The sequence below is a fragment of the Salvia miltiorrhiza genome, chromosome 6, assembly GCF_028751815.1.
Source record: "Salvia miltiorrhiza cultivar Shanhuang (shh) chromosome 6, IMPLAD_Smil_shh, whole genome shotgun sequence".
NCBI lineage: Eukaryota > Viridiplantae > Streptophyta > Magnoliopsida > Lamiales > Lamiaceae > Salvia > Salvia miltiorrhiza.
In genome coordinates, this window is record NC_080392.1 from 3,381,763 (window position 1) to 3,403,548 (window position 21,786).

Below are 21,786 nucleotides of genomic sequence, written 5' to 3' on the forward strand. Positions count from 1 at the left end.
AAGATTGAAGTGATCCTCGAGCGCTATTTGTAGGAGAACTCTTGAATAGATCCGTTGGCGTAAATCGTCCTCAAGATTTCTTCCGTTGGAGAGCAATTCGAATTTGGGTTGAGGCTTCAATCTTCGAGGTTCCTTGTCTGTGTGGAAACGGCTCTCTTTGATGGACAGGAGATGTGACATCTCTGAAAAGTAACCACCAGATAGGAATGACCTCTGCAGAGATAAGATATTGAGATATCTCTGCATTTAATGCGGCTGTACTTGAGCGTACGTGGCTTCCTCTGAACGTTGGAAGATCAGTCTTAGGAGGAATGTTCAACTGATACTTGACTTTAGTATCAGTCCATGGCGCGCATTAAATAATCAGTCTTCAACTGATTCTTCAACTGATACTTCAGTTGGTAACTGCAGTCTTCAGTCTTCAGTCTTCAGTCTTTGACACCGCAACTAAACTAGAAACGAACTCTAACACTTGAGTTCAAAAATGATTCTAGTCTATTACATTTAAGTCCTATGAATTTTGGTATCATCAAAACAAGGGTTAGGATATTCCACAAGGTTCCCAACAGTTTTTGATACATCTGTTTCGGAATGGTAAGAGAGAACCCATCGGCGAGTTTCTCAGCCTTAAGAGCTGAGAATTTATGCGCTGGTAAATCTGGAGGTCGATCAACCCGTTGTTGCATGATCGAGGCGTAGGAAACCCTACCCTCTGGTGGCGGCTGCTTTGTGAAGTTAGGCACCGAAGCTCTTCCTTCAGACGGAATTGTAGAGGTAGTTCCAGATCCTGATGGATTATCCGATAAACAAACCTCGACAAGTTTCAATTTCCCCTGCTCCAAATCCCTCGGCTGTTGATAAAAGTTGTTTGAGATTTGTGGCAGGCGAAGGCTATCAGGTTTTTCAGGAAAGCCACGGGCTCCTGAAGCAGTCGGCGACAGAGAGGCAGCAGTCTTCTTTACGTTATCGGCGCCGGAGAGCGGCGTCGGCGAAAGAACCATGGCTGATCTTCGACGAAGACGGCACTCCGAAGGCGGCGAGGTTGCTCCGAGCGCGGCGATGGCGGGCTGACGGGATCTGAGCACAGCAGCAGCGAACGGCCATTTTCAGGTGGTGATCTGGCCCTAGCCGAGAGGGATTTCAGGTTGTGCAATTCTGCTGGCTGCTGTTGCGAAGGCTGGGCGGAGCCGCAGAGGCCGGAGAGTCGGACTGCTGTAGGCTAGCAGCGCCGCTGCGGAGGAGGCGGGGAAGGGCGGTTCCAGCGGCGGCGAGAGAGATGCTCGATCTCGTCAAAACCTGTAAGATCATTGAAAATCCTACTATCTTAGTTATATTCCTTTCAATTTCATAATTTATAGTGTTAATTTCATTATTATATTATAGTTTTGGACACCCTAGCTAATATATTATAGTCTAAATTTTCACAAATTAATAATTAGTTTTAACTTAAAAATTAAATAGTATAAATAATTAATAATATCCATCATCCAAAAATTATATACGATTAGTTGAAGTTGTTGCATATCTATTAACGTTAGATTTTTAAGGAATATATCTATAGTTTAATTGTGTAAACAAAGGAAATATTAAAATAAAATTGTTCACTACCATAAATATTTGTCGAAGAGTAGGAGGGGTAAATTAGACTTTGAATTAGATAATTAATGCTTGAATCTGTCTAAAAATAAGTGAACCTATTTAGTGAAATTTTGGAGGGTATTATGTATATCCATATTCTTACCCCTTTGTCTACACAAATCACCACCACCTGTTGAGCTGTTCTCTACCTTAATAAACTTTCCGAAACTGCCGAAAACGTGCTTTTTTTTCTTGTTTCTAAGTTTACTTTGAAGATGTGAGTAGAGAGTGTGGGAGAAATGAGGCCCAAAATTTATCTGTTCGGCGACTCAATCACTGAGATGTCGTTCGGCGACGGCGGATGGGGTGCTTCTCTCGCAAATCACTTCGCTCGCCAGGTAATATGTGTGTGTTTTATTGATGTGGCTTTTTATTGATGCGATGTTATGGTTGGGTTGAAGGCGGATGTGGTGTTGAGAGGGTATGGCGGTTACAACACCAGATGGGCTCTCAAGGTCATCCACAAAATCTTTCCGGCCACCGGCGAAGCTCCGCTCGCGGTCACGGTGTTCTTCGGCGCCAATGACTTATCGCTACCGGACAGATACTGCGGCTCTCTACACGTGCCGCTTGATGAGTACAAGCACAATCTTCTCGCCATTGTTGCCTTTTTCAAGGTAAAATAAAATCAACTAACTACTCCGCACGTGCCCCATCCACCGCGCTGTGGGGGTGGGTCATGGAAACATGAATGTGGTTATGAATTTATTTTCATTTTACAAATAATTCTATCCAAAGGTGATCACAAAAACTGAAAAAAAAAATTATGATAATAAAAATATCTTTTAGATGTCTCTCTCTTATTTTAGTACCTATCTCGTATGTGATTCGGTTATCAATTAACAGTAATCGAATCGAATTTTCAATTAATCAGTTTAACCGGTAATTAGTCGATGAAAACTGATTAACCGAATTAATAATTAAAATATTACTCCCTTCGTCCCGTGAATCTTAAGACAATTCTTTTCGGCACGAGAACTAAGAAAATACTCCCTCCGTCCCGCTAAAAGCGGCCACGTTTGTTTCGGCACGGAGATTAAGAATGAGATTGTTATGTTTTAATTGAGTGTGACCCACCAAAATTAATGAATAATTTTTAGAAGGTGGCCTACAATTGTTGACCAAATTAGTGAGTAAATTTGGCATTTTTAGAAAGTGGCCTACAATTGTTGACCAAATTAGTGAATAATTATTGACTTAATTAAAGTAAACTTTTGCCATTTTTAGAAAGTAGCAACTTTTAATGGGACACCAAAAAAGGAAATGTGGCCACTTTTAGCGGGACGAAGGGAGTAGTATTTAATGTGTTCAGTGTGGTAGGTGAAAAAGTAAAAAGAAAAATAAAGAGATTTTTTTTTGCCATACAAGGAAATGACTCAAGATTCGTGGGACGGATGAAGTATATTTTATTTTAAAAATTAAAATTAAAAAAAAAGTAATAAAAAATAATTACAAGTTTTTATAAAATGATTTTATATTCTATGTAAACATAAATGATGACTTGATGGAGTGAATAAGACTTTACTCTTTATTTTTTATGGCACAAGTTCGTATCCCTTGAGTATGGAAGCACATTCTTTATTTAAATTAAACAAATTAGTTATTTGCGGTTAACCGATTAACCAACCAAACTACTAATCGGTTCAATTAACGTTAATGAAATCGCCCTACCCTTATTCGATTTCAATTAATCGAAAAATTGGTTCGGTTAAAACTGAATCGGTCCAATTACCACCCTAGTTATTCGCGTCAAAAAATTAGTTCTGGTTAACTAACTAATGGGGGTGCTTGATTAGTACACCTAGAAAATTTGGAAAAATAGATAAGGCTAGTTTATGGGAATGTTAATCTATACTAATATGAAAAGAACCTTAGACACAATATGTGGATTGCCTATTTTATCCCTTTTATTTTAACGTTATTTTACATGTTATATATTACACTAAATCTATGTGATATATATCTATAGCTATTGATAAGGATTATAAATAAATATATTTATTCAATAAATTATATTTAGTAAAAGTAATGAACTAATAGATTTTCTAAAAAAATTGTTGTAAGAGATAATAGAATTAAATAGACTAGATTAAAAAGTTAAATATTATTATATTTTTATTTCTTATTTTATTAAATAAAATAACATTAATTATGTGTACAACGTACGCTTTTTTTGTTAGTATCCAACAAATAAAAGTAAAGAAGGCAAGGAATATGGGAGATCCTTCATTTAATTTAAACATTATACCAATCTTATGTTTTGTTTCATTATTGCACGCGGCCATCATTGATATGGCAATGGATGATTTTGCTCTCTTCTAAAGTTACTAGTATTAATTTAGTGTATGGCTACTGGAAACAGTGGTAGTAATTACTTTGCACATATGTTGGATAATGACAGTTTACCCATATTAACTGTTATTGAGAATTTTTAAGCTTGTCTAATACAGAATGTAGTATGTATGTATGCTTATCATAGATTAATGGTGATGATGAATGACTGCAGAAGCAATGGCCGTCCACGCGCATCATCCTCATCACGCCTCCTCCAATCGATGAAGATGCACGTCACCTGTAATACATTCCTTGTTAAGTTATGTCTACAGCATTTTGTAGTCATTTTTATGTAATCTGCTAATCTATTTTTGTATAGAAATCCTTTTGACAACAACTCTTGGGGGCCGCCGGACAGGACAAATGAGGTAGCTGGTCGATATGCCAAACACTGCCTCGACGTAGCAGCTGAATGTGGGCTTCCAGCTATCCCTCTCTGGCAAAAAATGCAGCAACTTCCTGACTGGAAAAAGGCTCTTTTGTGGTTCACTTCTCTTCTCTCTCACCATATATGGAGTCTTTTATTTTCCAACCCTAAAAAAAGAAATTAATTATCCTTTGGATATGCAGTGATGGCCTGCATCCCACTCAGCAAGGCAATAAGTTTGTATTTGAGGAAGTGATTAATCTACTTGCTCAAGAACAAATAAGTCTGGAGACGCTGCCAGCAGATTTCCCGCTCATATCTGAGATGGACCTTAACGATCCACTCAAGTCGTTCGCGATCTAAACGGAGGACGACGACCTTTTGCTCAACCTTTAATTTCTGCTCACAAAGATCGATTGGAATAATAAAAGCAAGCTTATATGTGTTGTTCTTGTCTTCTTCCTTTTGTACACTTTAATCTATCGATATTATAAGTTGCTACATAAGTACTGTGTTTGTTGAATATTGTTATGTTAATATAATCCCTTTATCACAATTTACCAAACATATATAACCGGTCATTAAACATTGATTTAGTGTTGACTCGGATTAATAATTGCTACCTAGAATTTGTGGTTACTCATTAAACTACTAACAACGAAACTTTTTCTAACTAAATGTTTAAGTCTTCTGCAAAACATGATGATACAAATCAAAAAATACAAATATGTAGTTGTAGTGATGTTGAGATTTTGGACTCCAATAATTCATGTAAAATTTGGTTTCTATATAACCCTTTACGTATACTTAGAAGCCGACGACAGCTCAAAGCTACAATGAAAATATTACCACTACTATGATCAGTATTGAGATGCATGTGGAAGCTGAAACTGCCATATTTTACTCAAATTTAGTGGCTGTATGGTTTGTTACAATGAAAATATTACCACTACTATGATCAGCATTGAGATGCATGTGGAAGCTGAAGCTGAAACTCGGACAAACTTATGTGGAAGTTCGACAGCCCCGTTCCGAACTTTTCATGGGCCCTAGGCAGAATGAGAAAAAAAAAGGTCCCTTTAACTGCATACAATTGTGTGTTTGTGGGCCATCTTTTTCAAAGGAATAAGATTAGAGTCTTTGGGCTTGTACTGCAAATTTTTTATTGATTGGGGCCCAATATATGACTAAAAAGTCTTATTTATATAAACTAATAACAATAAAAATAAAAAAATTGGGGCCCCATTTGGCCCTGGGCCCTAGGCGGTCGCACCCCTCGCCTATGCCCAGGGCCGGCCCTGAAGTTCGATTTATAAAAGCACTTGAGATTCAGTGTACCGCATTTATTATCCTATTTTGTGTCTTGTTTTTTTTTTTTCAATTTCAATTTTATACGCTTTAATTTAATTTTATATGTTAACTAGGGTTTTATCCCATCCAATTAGAATTGATATCTTCCAAGTTAGAGTACATATATTTTTTTTGTTTCATTTTTTTGAAATATGTGATGAAAATAATAAACTTTGGTGGAATAATATTTGTAAAATAATTGTTACATATAAATTCATAAAAAATAAATTGGAATTGAGGAAATTATTTTTTGAGAAGCTTATTTTTACAATTAATTTATAAGTCGTTTATGAAATTATTTTGCCAAATATTAATTTTGAAGGAGCTTAACTTATAAGCTAATAAGATGTGATATTTATTCGAAAGTTTTGCAACTGCATGTGTAACATTCCGCAAACTAATTCGACATATATAAGGCATTAGTGAGATTTAGATTTAACATACTAAAATGGAATTAGTAAATAGAGTTGTTAAATTACAGCTTACAAGCTTAAGGTATTTTTAGCAATTAACTTTAAATTCTCTCATTTTTCAAAAAAAGAAAAAAAAAATTAAATTCTTCAGCACTCTGCTTTCAGCCGCCGGCGCCATGAGATCTGCGGCGGAGAAGCTCCGCTTCTTCCACCGGAGTTCATCGCTCAGTTTCTTATCTCCACGATCAGCATTCAGACAATTCAAGACCTCTACATCAACCACCACGACCACCGCGGCGGCCGCCGCCAACACCAGCCCCGCCCTAACCGAGGAAGAAGTGAACCAAATCAACGCCGTAATCGGCCGCCTCTGCGACTCAAACCACCTGAAAGAAGCTTCCGACCTCATCTCCGCCGCCCTTTCCACCGCCAGGCCTCCTCTCGCTTCACTCCCTCTCTCCTCTCTTATCAGCCGCCTCGCTTCCGAGCCCGACCTCACCCACCCAATGCACCTGCTCAACACCCTCAAATACAACCCTAACGCATCGGATCCGTCGGTTCTAATCCCCGTCGCGAAAATGCTCCTCTCCTCACTCTTCCAAAACGGTCGGCCGAAGATGGCCGTCAAGGTTTTCCAGTGGGTGGCGCGGCCCGATTTCCCCGGCGGTCCGGCGGCGGACCTGGATCTCTACGGTGTTTTGGTTAATGGATTTTGCAGGAATGGGATGATGTTGGAGAGTCTTCGTGTTTTGAGAGTGATGGCGGGTGAAAATTTGGTGATTGGGGATGAGATTAGGGTTTGTATTCACAGGGGTTTGTTGAGGGAGGCTAGGGTTAGGGAAGCTTTGGAGCTGAATGCTGCATTGGGAAGTTATACTCCGGGGAGTGATGGGAGTACTTGTGTTCCAGAGAAGGTTGTCCATTTGCTGGATCAGATGATTGCAAATTGGGTGGAGTAGAATGTGAGGTGTTTTGCTTTATCTCTCATTTCCTTCTTTTTGTTATACTTTCTTTCAAGTTTCATCTTAGCTGGTTGAGTATTCTTGATGAAATTCAAAAATTCTGTAAATTATTCCAACTCCAAGGCTGCTTAACTTTGATGTTTAAGCAGTTTTTCAAAGTTAAACTTTTTGTAGATTGTGTGACTCCTTGCAGCTTTGATATACTTGATTAATGTAGGTGGAGACCGGTTTGAATATTTACACTTTTAATTTTTCTTGCAGAAGTTTGAATTTGGTACTTGGTTAAATCATGTTTATATCTGTACCCACAAAAATATTATGAGCTATCTTGAAATACAAGATGATGCTCAAACTATTGTAGAGCTAATAAATCCAATTGTTTGATTCTGAAAAGCAAAGTTTGTTTTATACAGTTTGTACATGACCCAAGTTGTAAAAAGGGGCCCCTTTAAACCAAACGTGATTGCAAGAAAACAACAAATTTAGGGATAGGGCTTGCAGTTGATAAGGCTCAATATTCACCACTCCTGCTTCACACCTCACTTAATTACACAGTTCACACTTCCTGCCTGCTTCATCGTCTCAGCTCAACTATGGCGTCCGTTTCTGCCAATTTTCTTTGCGCAAGAACTTCAGTTCGTGTGCCTCCCAACCAGGTCATAAAGTTTATGCATTGTTCTTGTTGAATCTTCAGTTTTTATAATCTGCTGAATTTTGAAAACTTCCAGTAGAGTCTGTTTTAGTAATTAAGAAGCAGGATTGAAATGTAGGTTTATGTATAGAATCAATGTGATGTAATAACGTTAAACAGTGGCAATGAATGCAGATGATGCTGAGCAAGAGTTTACGGTTGGCGACAGTTGGTTGGGGGAGGACACCTGGTTTCCCTCGTCTCGCAACTTCGCGCTTCCAAATCACTTGTGCTGTAAGAACATAACAAACATCTCTCTCTTTCATCTCTCTCTCATATCTCTCTCTCATGTTGATATGAATATATGCAGGCAAAGAAAGAAACAGTGGACAAAGTGTGTGAGATAGTGAGGAAGCAGCTGGCATTGCCTGCTGACAAGGAAATCACCCCTCAGACTACTTTCACAGATCTTGGAGCTGACTCCCTTGACACTGTAACAACCCCATTCTCTCTCTTTACACACATTTATGCTCCTTTTTCTAATAAACGTCTCGTGCTGAGAGGTCGTGCTGGTAACTGTAAATTTATGCGGGAATTACACTCGAATAGAAGTCATTTGACTACTTGTAGATGTAGATTTGTCCTGGATTTGGAAACGAACTCAAATTTGTTAGAGCAGTAATACTTTCCTATCGAGTGTGAGATGTTTATGAAAACACGAGCTTGCAACGGCATGTGAGTATGTGGTTTTTGATTTGCAGGTGGAAATAGTGATGGGGCTGGAAGAAGAGTTTGACATCACAGTGCAAGAGGATAACCAAGACAACATAACCTGCATCCAAGAAGCTGCTGATCTCATTGAACAGCTTGTTGCCAAGAAATCTTGAAGCCTTCTTACTTATAATATATCTCAACTTAGGATTATGAGATTATGATGATTATTTCATGGGGATTTTTTTTTTTTTTTCTGATGAGATTTAATTATGTTTTCGTTATGATTGGATTTTTGCTCATTTTGCGGGGGAAGAAAGAAACTATTTTAGTTTGGATTTTGCGGTATTTATAATATTGCAGTTTGGGACATGAAAGCTCTATTCGAATTTATCTATTTGGTGTGAGTGGATGAAATCATGATTAGGGCTATATGAGTTTTGAATAATTTTTCAAATGCAACACTTTATACATCCCAATTAATTTGGCCAAGCATTCTATACATAGTTTATTTCAGGAGTTATAGTAAAAAATTATACGAATTTTGAAAAAATTTGCAATTTTCATATGAACTTTCAATTAAGCTAAAAAAAATACTACATGAATTTATATTTTTGTTGCAATTTTCGCCTTCATTTGACTTTAAACAAAATTAGAGTTTAATTGACAGTCGGAAGTTCACCTGATCTTGGTTTAGCTTTTGATGATGATGAATATTTAGAAGCTCGGAGATCTAAAAAAATAAAATTTAATATATTTGACTTAATTTCGACTGTCAGTTAAGCTCTAATATCGTCGAAAGTCAAACTTAGATGAAAATTGCAACAAAAATATAAATACATGTATTTTTTTGGCTTAATTGAAAGTTTATGTGAAAATTGCAATTTTTTTTAAAGTTCGTGTATTTTTTAGCCATAACCCCTTTATTTTATTACACAAGATGTCATTTAATAGATTTATTATTATTTGAAATTCTTACTGTTTATTTATTTTTTTATATATTTTAGTTTAATTCTTTGCTGTTTATAAAATAACTGCAAAATGATCTTTAACTACTTTTAGCTTCATTCACACTTAGCTAAATATTGTAGTCCAAAATTAGTGGCAAAAAAGAATTTCGCCGTTGCCGGGGATCGAACCCGGGTCACCCGCGTGACAGGCGGGAATACTTACCACTATACTACAACGACTTCTTGTTTGGATGAAGCCCATTTTATATACTTCAAGTTTTTGAGTAGTGTGGATCTTAATAAGTAAGTTAACTTAGATTTACAATTCAGTCCCTTAACAAATTACATATCTCCTTATGGCATCTATACATTTATGTCCATGATCATTAATAGTATTATTTTAATTCAAAATATATCTTTAATATCTATTAAATAGACCACTTTAATTGGATTGTCATGCACATTTCATTAGCAGGCGTTACTCCAATTTAAAATTTTCCGACATTCAAGGCTAAATTGTTTTTTCTATATAGATATGTTGGTAAAGACATAGAGTTTCCTCAAATTCATGTGATCTCAAATTCATCACCGATATATAATGTGTAATACATTGTCTCAATAACAAGGTGATGAGTCAAGTTTAGGCGTACATTAAAAATTGTTATTTATCATAACATACGATGCTTATTTTTTTATTAGAAAAAAATTATTGTCGTGTGGATTCAATTTACTTGTATGGTTTTAAGTGACTTCGAAATTGCATGGCTTCTCCAATGAGACGAGCGTTATTTTTCCTACGCCGTCCCAAAATTTGAATCACGTGTCTCATTTGCTTTGAATATTAGATTGATATAAATTCAATTATCATATTTATAAATATAATAAAAAATAATTTAAATTAAATATATTTGAGTTGAATATTAAAAAATAAAAAAAATAAAGAAAAATACATAATAATAAAAATTGGACAAAAACTTGGGAGATATCTTCAATAGATATCACAATGCTAAAAAAAAGCAAAAAAATATTATTGTTCCTAGGATTCAACCCACAACATTGAGGCGGTAGGCAAAGAAGATTACCACTAGACTAACACATCTTATTATTATTTTATTGTTCATTCAATACTTAACAAATTTTAATTCTCATCCAAGTGTTTCTTAAACAGACAATTTTTTTTTTCTTATTTTAAGCCCTCGCGATATTGTGCTTTTCTACTTCTTTTTTTTGAATAGTGCTTTTTTACTCGTTAGTCTTAATATTTCTTAAAATAAACTGAACCTTAAAAAAAAAGCCAGTTTAAATTGTGCAGCAAATTAAGAAAATACTCGAATTTAAATTTTGAAAATTGAAAATTAAAAAAAAAAAAAAAAAAAAGAGAGAGAGAGAGAGAGAAAACGACGCCGTTGCCGGGGATCGAACCCGGGTCACCCGCGTGACAGGCGGGAATACTCACCACTATACTACAACGACTTGATGATGTACAGATAATGGAATTCAATTAATACTTACTAATTAGATATTAGACAGCCAATCACATAACACTTTAACCATTAAAGGTTATTTTGGGGTAGATTATTAAAACAATAAATCTATGCAGTCATATTGTGGTCACCCACACACTAATATAATAAAGATAATTTTAATTTATTTAATTTATTTTTTAAATAAAAATAGGATTTAGTTATTAAAAAGTTAAGTGGGTGTTTCATTTCGGTGGATTTCAATTAAAAAAGCCTCTGCAAACTTCATTTAATAATTCAAACTCTGTATAGATGACTTTTCAAACTTCATTTACAATGATGATGACATACTACCAATAAGTAAATTGGTTATTACTACTAATTTTGACAGTGAAGAAAGCAAATAAAAGAGTATTATGCTACTACTGTATAAATAGTTTAATACAGCCACCAAGAAACAAACATATAGAAAACCAATGTCTCAAGCGAATCACCATTTTGAAACAACATAACCCCTGCAAGAGTGACAACTCATTCCTAGTGAAAGGCTACAATTTTCATACAAGTTCATCAGAGCGTATGTAGTTGGATATAATCTAAAGAGCTGCTGGTATCGGCGGCGGCACGGCAGTTGGCGGACGAGAGACGACGACAACCACCGCAGTCGACTGTGTCACGACGGGATGACCATTCGCGGAGAAACTTGTGCAGTACACAGACAACGCCAGCACAGTCGAAGATGCGACGGCTAAGTCTAAACTACCACCGGCTCGGGTGCTGCGGGTTCGGGAGGGGTGCCGCTGCTCCCGTTGAGAACGATGACGTTCCCGTCGGAATCCACGTCGACAATAACGGAATCGCCTTCTTTGATCTCGCGTGAGAGCATCTTCTCCGCCATGCTATCCTCCAACAGTCTCATGATGGCTCTTCGGAGAGGCCTAGCTCCGTAGCTCGGGTTGTATCCTTCGTCGACCACCCTATCTCTGAATCTCTCCGTCACCTGAAGCTCGATTTCCTTGGTTTTAAGACGCTCGAAGACCTCCTTGAGCATTATATCGGCAATCTCCTTCACCTCCAGCTTCGTGAGCTGCCTGAATACGATCATCTCGTCCAATCTGTTCAAGAACTCCGGCCTGAAGTACTGTTTCAGCTCTTCCGTCACCAAACTCTTGATCCGGTTGTAGCTGCTGTCCTTCTCGTCGTAGTCTAGATCAAAACCTATACGACGGCCTCCCTTCTCGATCACACTGCTTCCCACGTTCGACGTCATGATGAGCAGCGTGTTTTTGAAGTCCACGGTTCTACCTTTGCTGTCCGTCAACCTTCCATCTTCAAGAATTTGAAGCATCATGTTGAAGACATCAGGATGAGCCTTCTCAATCTCATCAAAGAGCACAACGGTGTAAGGGCGGCGGCGAACGGCCTCGGTTAGCTGCCCGCCTTCAGTGTAACCAACATAACCAGGAGGCGAACCGATAAGCTTTGATACAGTGTGTCTCTCCATGAACTCACTCATATCGAGCCGGATCATGGCCTCTTCAGATCCAAAGTAGTAGGCAGCCAGTGCTTTAGCTAGTTCAGATTTCCCCACACCAGTCGGACCGGAGAAGATGAAGCTAGCGATGGGGCGGTTCGGATTCTTGAGACCAACACGGGCTCGGCGAATAGCACGACTAATGGCTTTGACAGCTTCATCTTGCCCAATGACCCTCGTGTGAAGGGTCTCCTCCATCTTGAGGAGGCGATCGGATTCATCAGTAGACACCTTCTCGACAGGAATACCAGTCCAAGAAGAAACAATGTGTTGAATGTCAACTTCTGTGACTATTGGACCTGCTTCCCCAGCCTCACTTTCAGCCTTCGTCATCTCCTTGTTTTTGTCAACGAGAGCCGATATCTGTGCCTTTAGATCCATTTCTCTATCACGTAGCTCCCCAGCCTAGCAATTTGATTGACATTATTTAGTTTGGGAACCAGGCATGTATACAACCACAAAGAGATTATATACCATAAATCATAAATGTAAAACTTACCTTCTCAAAGTCTTGACCTCGGACAGCCTCGTTCTTCTCCTTTGTTATCTGCCTGAGTTCTCTCTCAAGTTCTCTAGCTTCCTCAGGTAGCTGCATAGGATAAAATGATAAATCACCATCATATATTACAACCACTGCATATAACACCAAGAAATGGTAAGTGAACTCCTAAGGAAGGGGCCTACCTGCGCATGACGAAGTCGGACTCGGGAACCAGCTTCATCGACCAAGTCAATTGCCTTATCAGGCAAAAAGCGATCACTGAAACAGGCAAAGTGATGGTAAGAACAGAGTCCTCATCACCAACTATACCTAAATTGAAAAGAACTACTGATACGATAGCACTTTACGAAGTGGCAAACAAAATCAAGCACATAAACTAATCTATCCACTCTATAAGCAAGCAGCAAAGATACCTACGCGAGACATTGAAAACTCCATACCTGATATATTGATATGACAACTGTGCTGCAGCAACTAAAGCTTCATCAGTGTAACGAAGCTTGTGGTGTATCTCATAGCGCTCTCGAAGCCCTTTAAGAATCTGAATGGTTTCATCCACCGTTGGTTCAGGGACCTTGACAGGTTGAAACCTCCTTTCGAGCGCAGGATCCTTCTCAATGTGTTTCCGGTACTCATCAAGTGTAGTGGCACCTATACACTGCAAGTCATCATAGTTGGGCATTGATAAGCAAATATTTATTTCTCGAAAAAAAAAAATCTCAGAGAAGTGCATCTTAGAAACATGAAAACAATTTTGGTAAATAGTATTTCGAAAGTTAAATTAACACTGGATTATTTGACCTCAACACTACAATTTTTCCCAAAAACTTTCATTTTGAATGAAGCAAAATGTAGCTGCCAGTACAATAATCCGAAGGTCAAGACAAGAGTGAAGCTATATATACTAGACAAAGAAGTTATAATATCATGTATCCAACCTCCGGTTTATGTACGATAACTAACAGATAGCATTAAATGGAACCTAAAAAAGAGTGTGAATATGATGAAAGTAGGGCATAGTTTACATTTTTACGCTCTCATCATATACTCCCAGCTTACCTGTAATTCACCACGAGCTAAAGCAGGCTTCAATATGTTTGCGGCATCAATTGCCCCTTCTGCAGCTCCTGCTCCAATCAATGTGTGCACCTCATCAATGAAGAGAATAATTTCATCACTTTGCTTAATTTCCTCCATCAGCTTCTTCAATCTTTCTTCAAATTCACCACGATACTTCGTCCCAGCAACAAGAAGGCCCATATCTAGAGTTATAACCTGATATAAACCAAAACAAACATTCAATGATTACAGAAAAAAAATGAAAACAAATAAGGAGATACTTCTCAAAATTGCAGTTCCAGTATAGCAGCACCATTAATCAGAACCACAAAATGAGAGAGAGAGAGTGAAGCAGAATGATATCCATGTTCCATCATTATCACTAAATACACTGTGTCATCATTATCATCGTGTGTTCTGATTTGGCCAATAAGCATAATTCTGTCAACTAGCTAACCTTTTTCCCCTCAATTGTCTCTGGAACATCCCCAGTGGCAATTCTCTGAGCAAGGCCCTCAGCAATAGCTGTTTTCCCAACTCCTGGTTCTCCAATGAGACACGGGTTATTCTTTGTGCGACGTCCCAAAATTTGAGTTACGCGCTCAATTTGCTCCTGCCTTCCAACAACTGGATCCAGCTTACCCTAAAATAATCAAGAGGATTAGCTTCAGAGGTGCTCCAACAATGATTCAAAATAAGATATAGAACTGGAGAAAAATACTACCTCCTCCGCTAGCTTGGTCAAATTGGTACCATACTCCTCCAATGTAGGCATCTTGTTGCCCGAGCTCCCACCTCCAACACCAGCTCCAACAGCCTCAGCACTTTCACCCACCATTCTAATAACCTACTCACCCAGAACAATTTATATAGTTTTCAAATTACAAAAAATATGTGTAGTAAAGAAAAGTGGAAGAAATACTTGCCTGAGTTCTAATGTTGCTTGGGTCAGCACCTAAGTTCTCAAGGACACGAGCTGCCACACCTTCACCCTCACGGAGCAATCCCAACAACAAGTGCTCCGAGCCAATGTAATTGTGACCTGAATCAACAGGGAGCACCATGAAAAATTAGATGACCCAAGTGAACAGGTCCAGTACAAGGACTGCATCATTTCAACAATCAACAGGCTAAAGCTTAAAAACAAAATAACATAGTCAATGTTGCTGGGATAATTATATCCATTAGGAGAGGAAAACAAAAGGCACACACGCACGCACTAACAATCCATAAGAAAGCATTAGAACATGAATACGAAGAATGAAAACACAAACATGCAAAAGAAATTACCTAGCTGACGGGCTTCCTCTAAAGAGAGTTCTAAAACACGCTTTGCACGGGGCGTAAAAGGTATCTCCACGGCCACAAACCCACTACCTCGTCCAATTATTTTCTCAACCTCTACACGCGCATCCTTGAGATTTATCCCCATGGACTTAAGGACCTTTGCAGCAATACCAGTGCCCTCACCAATAAGCCCCAGCAAGATCTGTTCTGTTCCAACAAAGTTATGGCCAAGCCGTCTCGCCTCCTCCTGCGCAAGCATAATGACTTTAATTGCTTTTTCCGTGAAGCGCTCAAACATTGCTCGTGGCACCATTCGTTGTTTTTTTCCCCGCTTGCCAAAGGTGGCTGACGCAACCTTCGATTGGAGTGTCTGGCCACTTTTCCTCACCAACATGTCCAAGGCATTAGCTCCTCGGAGCCCCGAGTAACTGGTCACTCTCACAGGAGCTGACTTTGTACAGCAAAGCATTGTAGATGCTTTTTTGTTTTTGCTCGAACCCTCAAACTGCCCATTATTTACCAAACCAACTGAAGATGGAAAATTGGTTGATTGAACTAAGACACGCGCCATGTCTACCTCCAAAGGACTGCATATAAAGCATCAAAAGCAGTTAGATAGCTATCTGAAGCAGAGTATTGCTAGGGAAAAAAAAAAAAAAAGTCTACCAACACTTGATTGATCATTATGCAATCAATATACATAAAATATCTATCCAACAATCAACAAATTCCACAATTCATATTCGAGGAATGAACTTTTCTACAAGAAAGAATATACTTGGACTCTGCCCACAACTGAAATAAGATCAAGATATTATCCTATCCAAATTCAAATACAAGTAGAAAGCTCAAATCCTGGCAACAAACAGTAATTAACACAATTTAATCACAGATTCATACTAATAGCAAGCAAACCAAAATCTCAAAACAATCCTAGACTTATCCAAAAAGCAATTCTGATCGAATAGAATCAATTGACCAAAACAACACTAATTTCCAATTACAAACTTGCACCCCTCGCAAGCAACACAGAGAAAGACCAGGTTTTTTCAACAAGACCTCAAATTAATTGGACACAAAAACCCATAAAATTAAACCGGAACCCACATCGATAAATCAGGTGAAGAAGAAGAATATCTCACCTAAATGAACGACAAACGCAAACGCAGATACACTAATCCAACCAAAAAAAAAAGAGAGGATTAATTTGATAAATACGGTATGAAAAGGGTCCCTTCCGTTGTCAAGAGAGAGAAAGAAGAGGCACCCTAAATTTAGTCGGCCGGAATTTCACGAGCTCAAATGCAGATATGCAAGAGATATATAGATAAATGTGGATGATAAATCGATAATAGCCTCTCTCTCTATCCCTCTCTCTCTCCTCTTTGATTTTTTTTCTATTTTCTTATTTTACTGATTTTACGCTTCTGCTTTCTTATACGCTACTGCCATCTTCTACAGAGCACCGTCACACACAGAAAAATATCTCAAAACGCGAATCATAGCCGTTGGATATGAAAGTCAGAATATCTGACGGCCTCGATTTATTTATCTCGCGCTGCAAACTTTCTGGATACGTGCATAGAGCAGTTGTACCTTGTACATCTACTAGAAGCAGAGGGTATAATTTGTAGAGATGTACAAACGTTTAATGCGTGGATTCAGCTACTTCAGTTATAGCAGAAGCAGATTATTGTGGTAGGTTGGAGTCTGTTGATTTACCGATTTTGCCCCTCTTTTCCAATATTTTATTGGTTGCGTTTTTCTATGTCGGAAGTAAAAACATGGAGTACTATGAAAGTCAAAAAAAGAAAACGATTTTTTTTTTTAATTTGGGGATTTTATTTTATTTTTGAGCAGGAAGTAGAAGACGATTTTGATTTTAGCTTTCTCTTCTTTTCTTTTATGAAATTAAAAGAAAATGTATGGAAAAATAAGTAATAGTATTCCATTCACATGGAAATGGAAATGATATTTGCATGAAGATGATAATCACTTCAATTTGGGGCGAGCTATTTTTGGTTCAAGTTAATTGGATTGAATTTTTATTTTTTTTTAGGATAGAAATTCTTTATCATAATTCTATTTTTTTGAACCAGTCAGTCAAATCATAAAGTTTAATAGTAATAAATTTTAGGGATTTTGACGAATAAAATCACGAGCTAATGTGACTTTTTACTCCTTCAATTGTAATTTTAATGTGACTTTTTAAGTGTGGTGAAATCATCACTTTTTCAGTTTTTGCAATTTCACTCCTTCAATTTTTTTTAATCATTGGAGTGTTGCATTGAAGCTTAGTGTATTACTAAAGATGATGTCATTTTTTTAGAACTAAACAACATATTTTTGGTATAAGTATCTCAAGAATATAAAGAGATTGTATCTTGTATATACACCTTAATTTCCAATATTCAACAATTTTATTGCAAACGGCGTTTGTAACATGGATATTGTGTGACGAATTAATCCACGTAAACTCCAATTCAATAATTTGGCGACCATAAATGTAGTGGGCAAAATTCGTATAAGCCCAACAAGCGAAAATCATGCAGTCCAACGGACCTATCCGATAAAGCGGCCCATACCCCATTCATGAAAAGAAGCCCAGAGCTTGACCCACATACGAAAGACATGTGTACCCGCTAAGTAAAACCCTAAACGCGGTAGTTACTTGGCAATGAAGTCAGACGACAGTCGCGAGAGATCGTTTCCTAAGAAGTCGGAACTACTAGGGTTGCAACGGATATTCCAGCAAAACCCTAACCCTAGCCGTCTCCCCGTAGATTTGTCACACACACACACACACACACACATATATATATATACTAATTCACTAATGAAATCGGCCATCCACAATCACTCGTATCTACTCTAGCACTCACACACGATCTCTCATTCTCGTTATCTCCCGCTTTCCCCGCTCGTCTGTTCTGCCTCCACGCTCACAATACTCTAGGGTTCCAATCACCAGGGTGGCCCTGCTAGCCCGGACGTCCATCGCCCTTTTTTCCACATAGCTCAATAGCTCCAACTCCGTCCACCGGGACACCCCGATCATCCGGAGAACACTCTTATTGCTATCTCTTTTCCAGTGTTTATTATTTCCTTATGTTACTTACGTCTGTTTTTTTTTTTTATAACTATTCACTGACTTGAGCGTCAGAGGCCCTTCCATCGACACCCCCACCAGTGCTTATCGGAGGGTTCTAACGTTGCTTGTGGTTTCAGGTTGCTAGTGCCTATCGATCCAGACGTTACTGACGCCACTTCCGTAATTGTTGGAGTCACCCCCTACAATAAATAATTGGGGACACGCAAAAATTGGAAAAATGGTAATTTAATAAACTTCAAAAGACACGCTAAATTTGCAATTTCAAAATAGTTTATTTTATTTTTTTAACCAAAACCCCTAAATTTTAACATATCTAAATTTCCTTGACAATTATATTCTTACAACAAAAAATAATTTGTGTGTTTCTTAATAAAAAAAAATTCAAAACACTCAATCTAGTATTAGATGCAAAAAAAAAATGAATGTTATTTCAATATCAATTTACATAGTATTATTTATGTGAGAAATATGGATTAGACATTCATTTTCTCTATATGATTCTTTTTATCTCCACGTCAAAATATTTTTCGTTAAGCCAAAAATCAAAATATCTTTCACGAGCATTTGAAATAGAATCTTGCTATCAAAATCAGAAGCAAAGCAACAAGTTTTCAAAATCAAGTGATGATAAGATTATAGTCAATCCTATCGAGCTCGGATTATTTTTTATTTGAACCGATCAAGCTGAGTTTTTTGTGAGACTATAATTTTGTCATAAAGAATTTTTTATAATTATTACCGTCAATTTTTTGATTTAGAGCTAGATTAACATTCCTAACTATACAAAATTGTACGATATGTCTAATGAAACAGTAATCATACGTGGGTATATACTTTTATTACAAAGATAATTTCTTTTAAATGCAAGATGTTTATTAGTTCATCAGAAAATATGACATGTCGTGTGAATTCGTATTGCATTATATTTTTGTTCATTTTGAATTATAATCTCTAATGTCGTGTGAATTCGTATTGCATTATATTTTTGTTCATTTTGAATTATAATCTCTAATGTGTGTGGCAATTATTTGGAACATCTACTAATTGATGGATAAGTTAACCCTCTCTAAAGGTGAGTGGTTACTTTTATCTTGGTTAAAATTGTCAAACACGATTAAAAAAAAACTAATAATAGTATTATTTTATTTTTTGTCACTCTCCTACGTATCATATATTCTGTTTATTGATTTAAGATAGCGTGTGAAAAAGAATTTTGACGATTTTTCTGTTTTTATTGATTTCTTTTGGTGAAATCAAATCAAATAAAAGAAAGGGTTAATTGTATAAAAATTATCGAACTTTAATTCTCATTTTATAAATAAACTTTTAATTTTTTACTGAAATTATTCAATTATTAATTGTTTTTATCAGTTTGCACATTTCTCTATTTTTCATCGCGGTGACATGACATAAATATACTCGTGTGACATAAATATGATCATGTAAAGAAAAGGAACTCACGTCATATTGCATAGTTGGATGGAAACGATGTCGTTTCAGGTTCAAAGTTTGGACGAAAATTGGATGAATATGCAAAATGAAAACAAAAATTAAATAATTTTAATAAAAAATTTAAAGTTGTGTGCAAAATAAAAATTTACTAAACTCTCAATAATTTATATTCAATTAACTATAAATTTTTCTTCGGACTGGGTGGAGTATTTTTTTTTCGGACAACTCCTTTTCACTCATTTTCTCTCTTGGATATGGGTGTAAAAATATTTTTCAATATTTTCTCATCTTCTCATTTCTAGTAAATATATAATAGAAAATGAATATATATATATATATATATATATATATAATAATTTGTTTTCTTAATAAGAATATAGCAAAGGGCCAGAGAGCGAGAGTTGTGGAGTGAGTGTCGCCACAAGAAATTGGGGTGTTTTAAATACCAATAAATAATGGGCCTACGCTATTTTGTTTTCTTCATATTAGGAAAAGCCCTACTTTTCTACGCCACCACAATTTTTCAACCTTTTTTTTTTCTTCATCGTTCTTTATTTAAACTAATTTCACGGGAAGATTATTATCGGATATTTGACACTGATATTTCACCCAAAAAACTTTTCATTTTTTTCTAGTGATTTATTATACCTTTATTTTGTCCATTTTGGGATGTGGAGGAGGATCAGACCAAACAAATAAGTTCAAGAAGATTCCGATACTATATATAACATACATGTAGATTCATTTTATTTATGAAAATCTGGTTAGATTCATTATTTTGTGTTGCCTTCATTTATCTCCAATAGACTCTCTCATAAAATCATTTATAATCATCGTCAACAACGTTACCGCTAATTCTAGTGTGTTCAATTAAAACAATCCAATTCCAAAAGAAGTTTCTTAAGACTTACTCCCTCCGTTCCGTCCCATTAGTAGTGTATCATTTCTTTTAGGCACAGAGATTAAGGAGTGTATAGAAAGTAGATAAAGTGAGTTGGTTAAGGAATGTATAGAAAGTAGATAAAGTGAGTTGGTGGAAATTATTTAAATATTAGGTATAGAGATAGAATATTGCTATAAAGGGAATGAGACATTACTAATGGGACAACCAAAAAAAAAATGGACACTACTAATGGGACGGATGAAATACTATCTATTTACATATTTTACACAAGTTTCATATTTCAAATGGTTGCACAATTCTACATTGGAAGGTTAATATATTTTGATAATTGCATATAAATTATAATAACACTACCTTTACATATTTGTCAATTTATAAAGACTTCTCAGTTGACACTAAAAATATGACCTTTACAATTTGTATGATCAATTGAAATTAGGTGGAATTAAAGCAAACGTGGTTTTCTGAAAAATTCAGTTGAACTAGCCATACACGTGTTACATGGTTTTTTTTTTAAAATAAATTACATAAATAAATAAAAAAATTCAAAGACAGCGTGACAGAATACTCGAACCCAAGACCTCAAATCTTAAGCATTCCTACTGTTAGGCAAACACACGCACAGTCACACACTGCTTTGATTCTTTTTTTAATTATACTAAGGTAATGGAATATTAAAACTTCGTTTGTTTTCGTGTTTTGGCTATTTTCTACAATAAGCTTGATTTAAAAGAAATTAGAATACATTACAAAAGTTTGATCAACAGAAACTCAAACCAAAACTGAAGTTTGAAGTTTTGTTCGGATCGATCCGATTCAAAGAAAAAGTTTGATCGGTTCAATATTTGTTCGAATTTAAATTTTCGATTTGATTTTTAGTCGCACCGACCAAATGCTTATCAAATATCAACAACCATCAAATAACAAAATGGTTTGCTGCATTATACTCTTTCCTAACAGCACAGAACAGATGCAAGACTCGGTTTGAATGCACGATGAGAGTGTGATAGATACTTAAAGAACCGTAATATATTATTTGCTTTAAAAATCAAGTCACTTTATAAATTAATGGTCTCTTATCTACTATCCGTAATTTTTAATTAGAGGTGTGATGACA

At 36.5% G+C, this 21,786-nt stretch overlaps 3 protein-coding genes and 2 non-coding genes across 15 annotated transcripts; 2 read left to right on the forward strand and 3 right to left on the reverse strand.

Annotated features, from left to right (window-relative positions):
• The first annotated feature begins 1,541 nt into the window (after positions 1 to 1,541).
• Positions 1,542 to 4,895, forward strand: LOC130987962 (GDSL esterase/lipase At5g45920-like). The gene is made up of 5 exons (XM_057911692.1): positions 1,542 to 1,976; positions 2,040 to 2,255; positions 4,145 to 4,212; positions 4,292 to 4,456; positions 4,543 to 4,895. Exons 1-5 carry the CDS (start codon positions 1,878 to 1,880, stop codon positions 4,700 to 4,702), a joined length of 708 nt encoding a protein of 235 aa, XP_057767675.1. The 5' UTR covers positions 1,542 to 1,877; the 3' UTR covers positions 4,703 to 4,895.
• A 1,148-nt stretch (positions 4,896 to 6,043) lies between these two features.
• LOC130987960 (acyl carrier protein 1, chloroplastic-like) lies at positions 6,044 to 8,778 on the forward strand. 10 transcript variants are annotated; one of them, XM_057911686.1, is made up of 5 exons: positions 6,044 to 7,069; positions 7,478 to 7,720; positions 7,891 to 7,989; positions 8,066 to 8,188; positions 8,457 to 8,778. In XM_057911686.1, exons 2-5 carry the CDS (start codon positions 7,658 to 7,660, stop codon positions 8,580 to 8,582), a joined length of 411 nt encoding a protein of 136 aa, XP_057767669.1. In that variant the 5' UTR covers positions 6,044 to 7,069; positions 7,478 to 7,657; the 3' UTR covers positions 8,583 to 8,778. The 10 variants fall into 10 exon arrangements, with proteins under 10 accessions (XP_057767669.1, XP_057767672.1, XP_057767671.1 ...); XM_057911689.1 differs by having other exon boundaries at positions 7,620 to 7,720; XM_057911688.1 differs by having other exon boundaries at positions 6,044 to 7,064.
• A 746-nt stretch (positions 8,779 to 9,524) lies between these two features.
• TRNAD-GUC (transfer RNA aspartic acid (anticodon GUC)) lies at positions 9,525 to 9,596 on the reverse strand. The gene has a single exon. It is a non-coding gene; the product is annotated as a tRNA-Asp (tRNA).
• Positions 9,597 to 10,757: 1,161 nt separating this feature from the next.
• On the reverse strand, positions 10,758 to 10,829 carry TRNAD-GUC (transfer RNA aspartic acid (anticodon GUC)). Its single transcript has one exon. It is a non-coding gene; the product is annotated as a tRNA-Asp (tRNA).
• Positions 10,830 to 11,218: 389 nt separating this feature from the next.
• On the reverse strand, positions 11,219 to 16,646 carry LOC130987963 (ATP-dependent Clp protease ATP-binding subunit ClpA homolog CD4B, chloroplastic). Of its 2 annotated transcripts, none has more exons than XM_057911693.1 (10): positions 16,344 to 16,646; positions 15,205 to 15,788; positions 14,841 to 14,956; positions 14,639 to 14,761; positions 14,372 to 14,557; positions 13,915 to 14,130; positions 13,296 to 13,513; positions 13,038 to 13,113; positions 12,853 to 12,942; positions 11,219 to 12,758 (listed from the first exon to the last, which is right to left on the reverse strand). In XM_057911693.1, the coding sequence occupies exons 2-10, from the start codon at positions 15,770 to 15,772 to the stop codon at positions 11,574 to 11,576; spliced, it is 2,778 nt and encodes a 925-aa protein (XP_057767676.1). In that variant the 5' UTR covers positions 15,773 to 15,788; positions 16,344 to 16,646; the 3' UTR covers positions 11,219 to 11,573. The 2 variants fall into 2 exon arrangements, with proteins under 2 accessions (XP_057767676.1, XP_057767677.1); XM_057911694.1 differs by having other exon boundaries at positions 16,469 to 16,641.
• Positions 16,647 to 21,786: the final 5,140 nt, after the last annotated feature.

Excerpts from the sequence above, each read along its gene's own strand:
- LOC130987960 (XM_057911681.1), top strand. The coding sequence starts at position 6,279 with ATGAGATCTGCGGCGGAGAAGCTCCGCTTCTTCCACCGGAGTTCATCG.
- LOC130987963 (XM_057911693.1), bottom strand. The coding sequence starts at position 15,772 with ATGGCGCGTGTCTTAGTTCAATCAACCAATTTTCCATCTTCAGTTGGT. Across the intron at positions 14,957-15,204 it reads AGAGGAAGCCCGTCAGCTAG|GTCACAATTACATTGGCTCG; the intron begins GTAATTTCTTTT and ends CTGTTGATTCAG. Across the intron at positions 13,114-13,295 it reads TTGTCATATCAATATATCAG|TGATCGCTTTTTGCCTGATA; the intron begins GTATGGAGTTTT and ends TGCCTGTTTCAG.
- LOC130987962 (XM_057911692.1), top strand. The coding sequence starts at position 1,878 with ATGAGGCCCAAAATTTATCTGTTCGGCGACTCAATCACTGAGATGTCG. Across the intron at positions 1,977-2,039 it reads CAAATCACTTCGCTCGCCAG|GCGGATGTGGTGTTGAGAGG; the intron begins GTAATATGTGTG and ends GTTGGGTTGAAG. Across the intron at positions 4,457-4,542 it reads TGGAAAAAGGCTCTTTTGTG|TGATGGCCTGCATCCCACTC; the intron begins GTTCACTTCTCT and ends TTGGATATGCAG.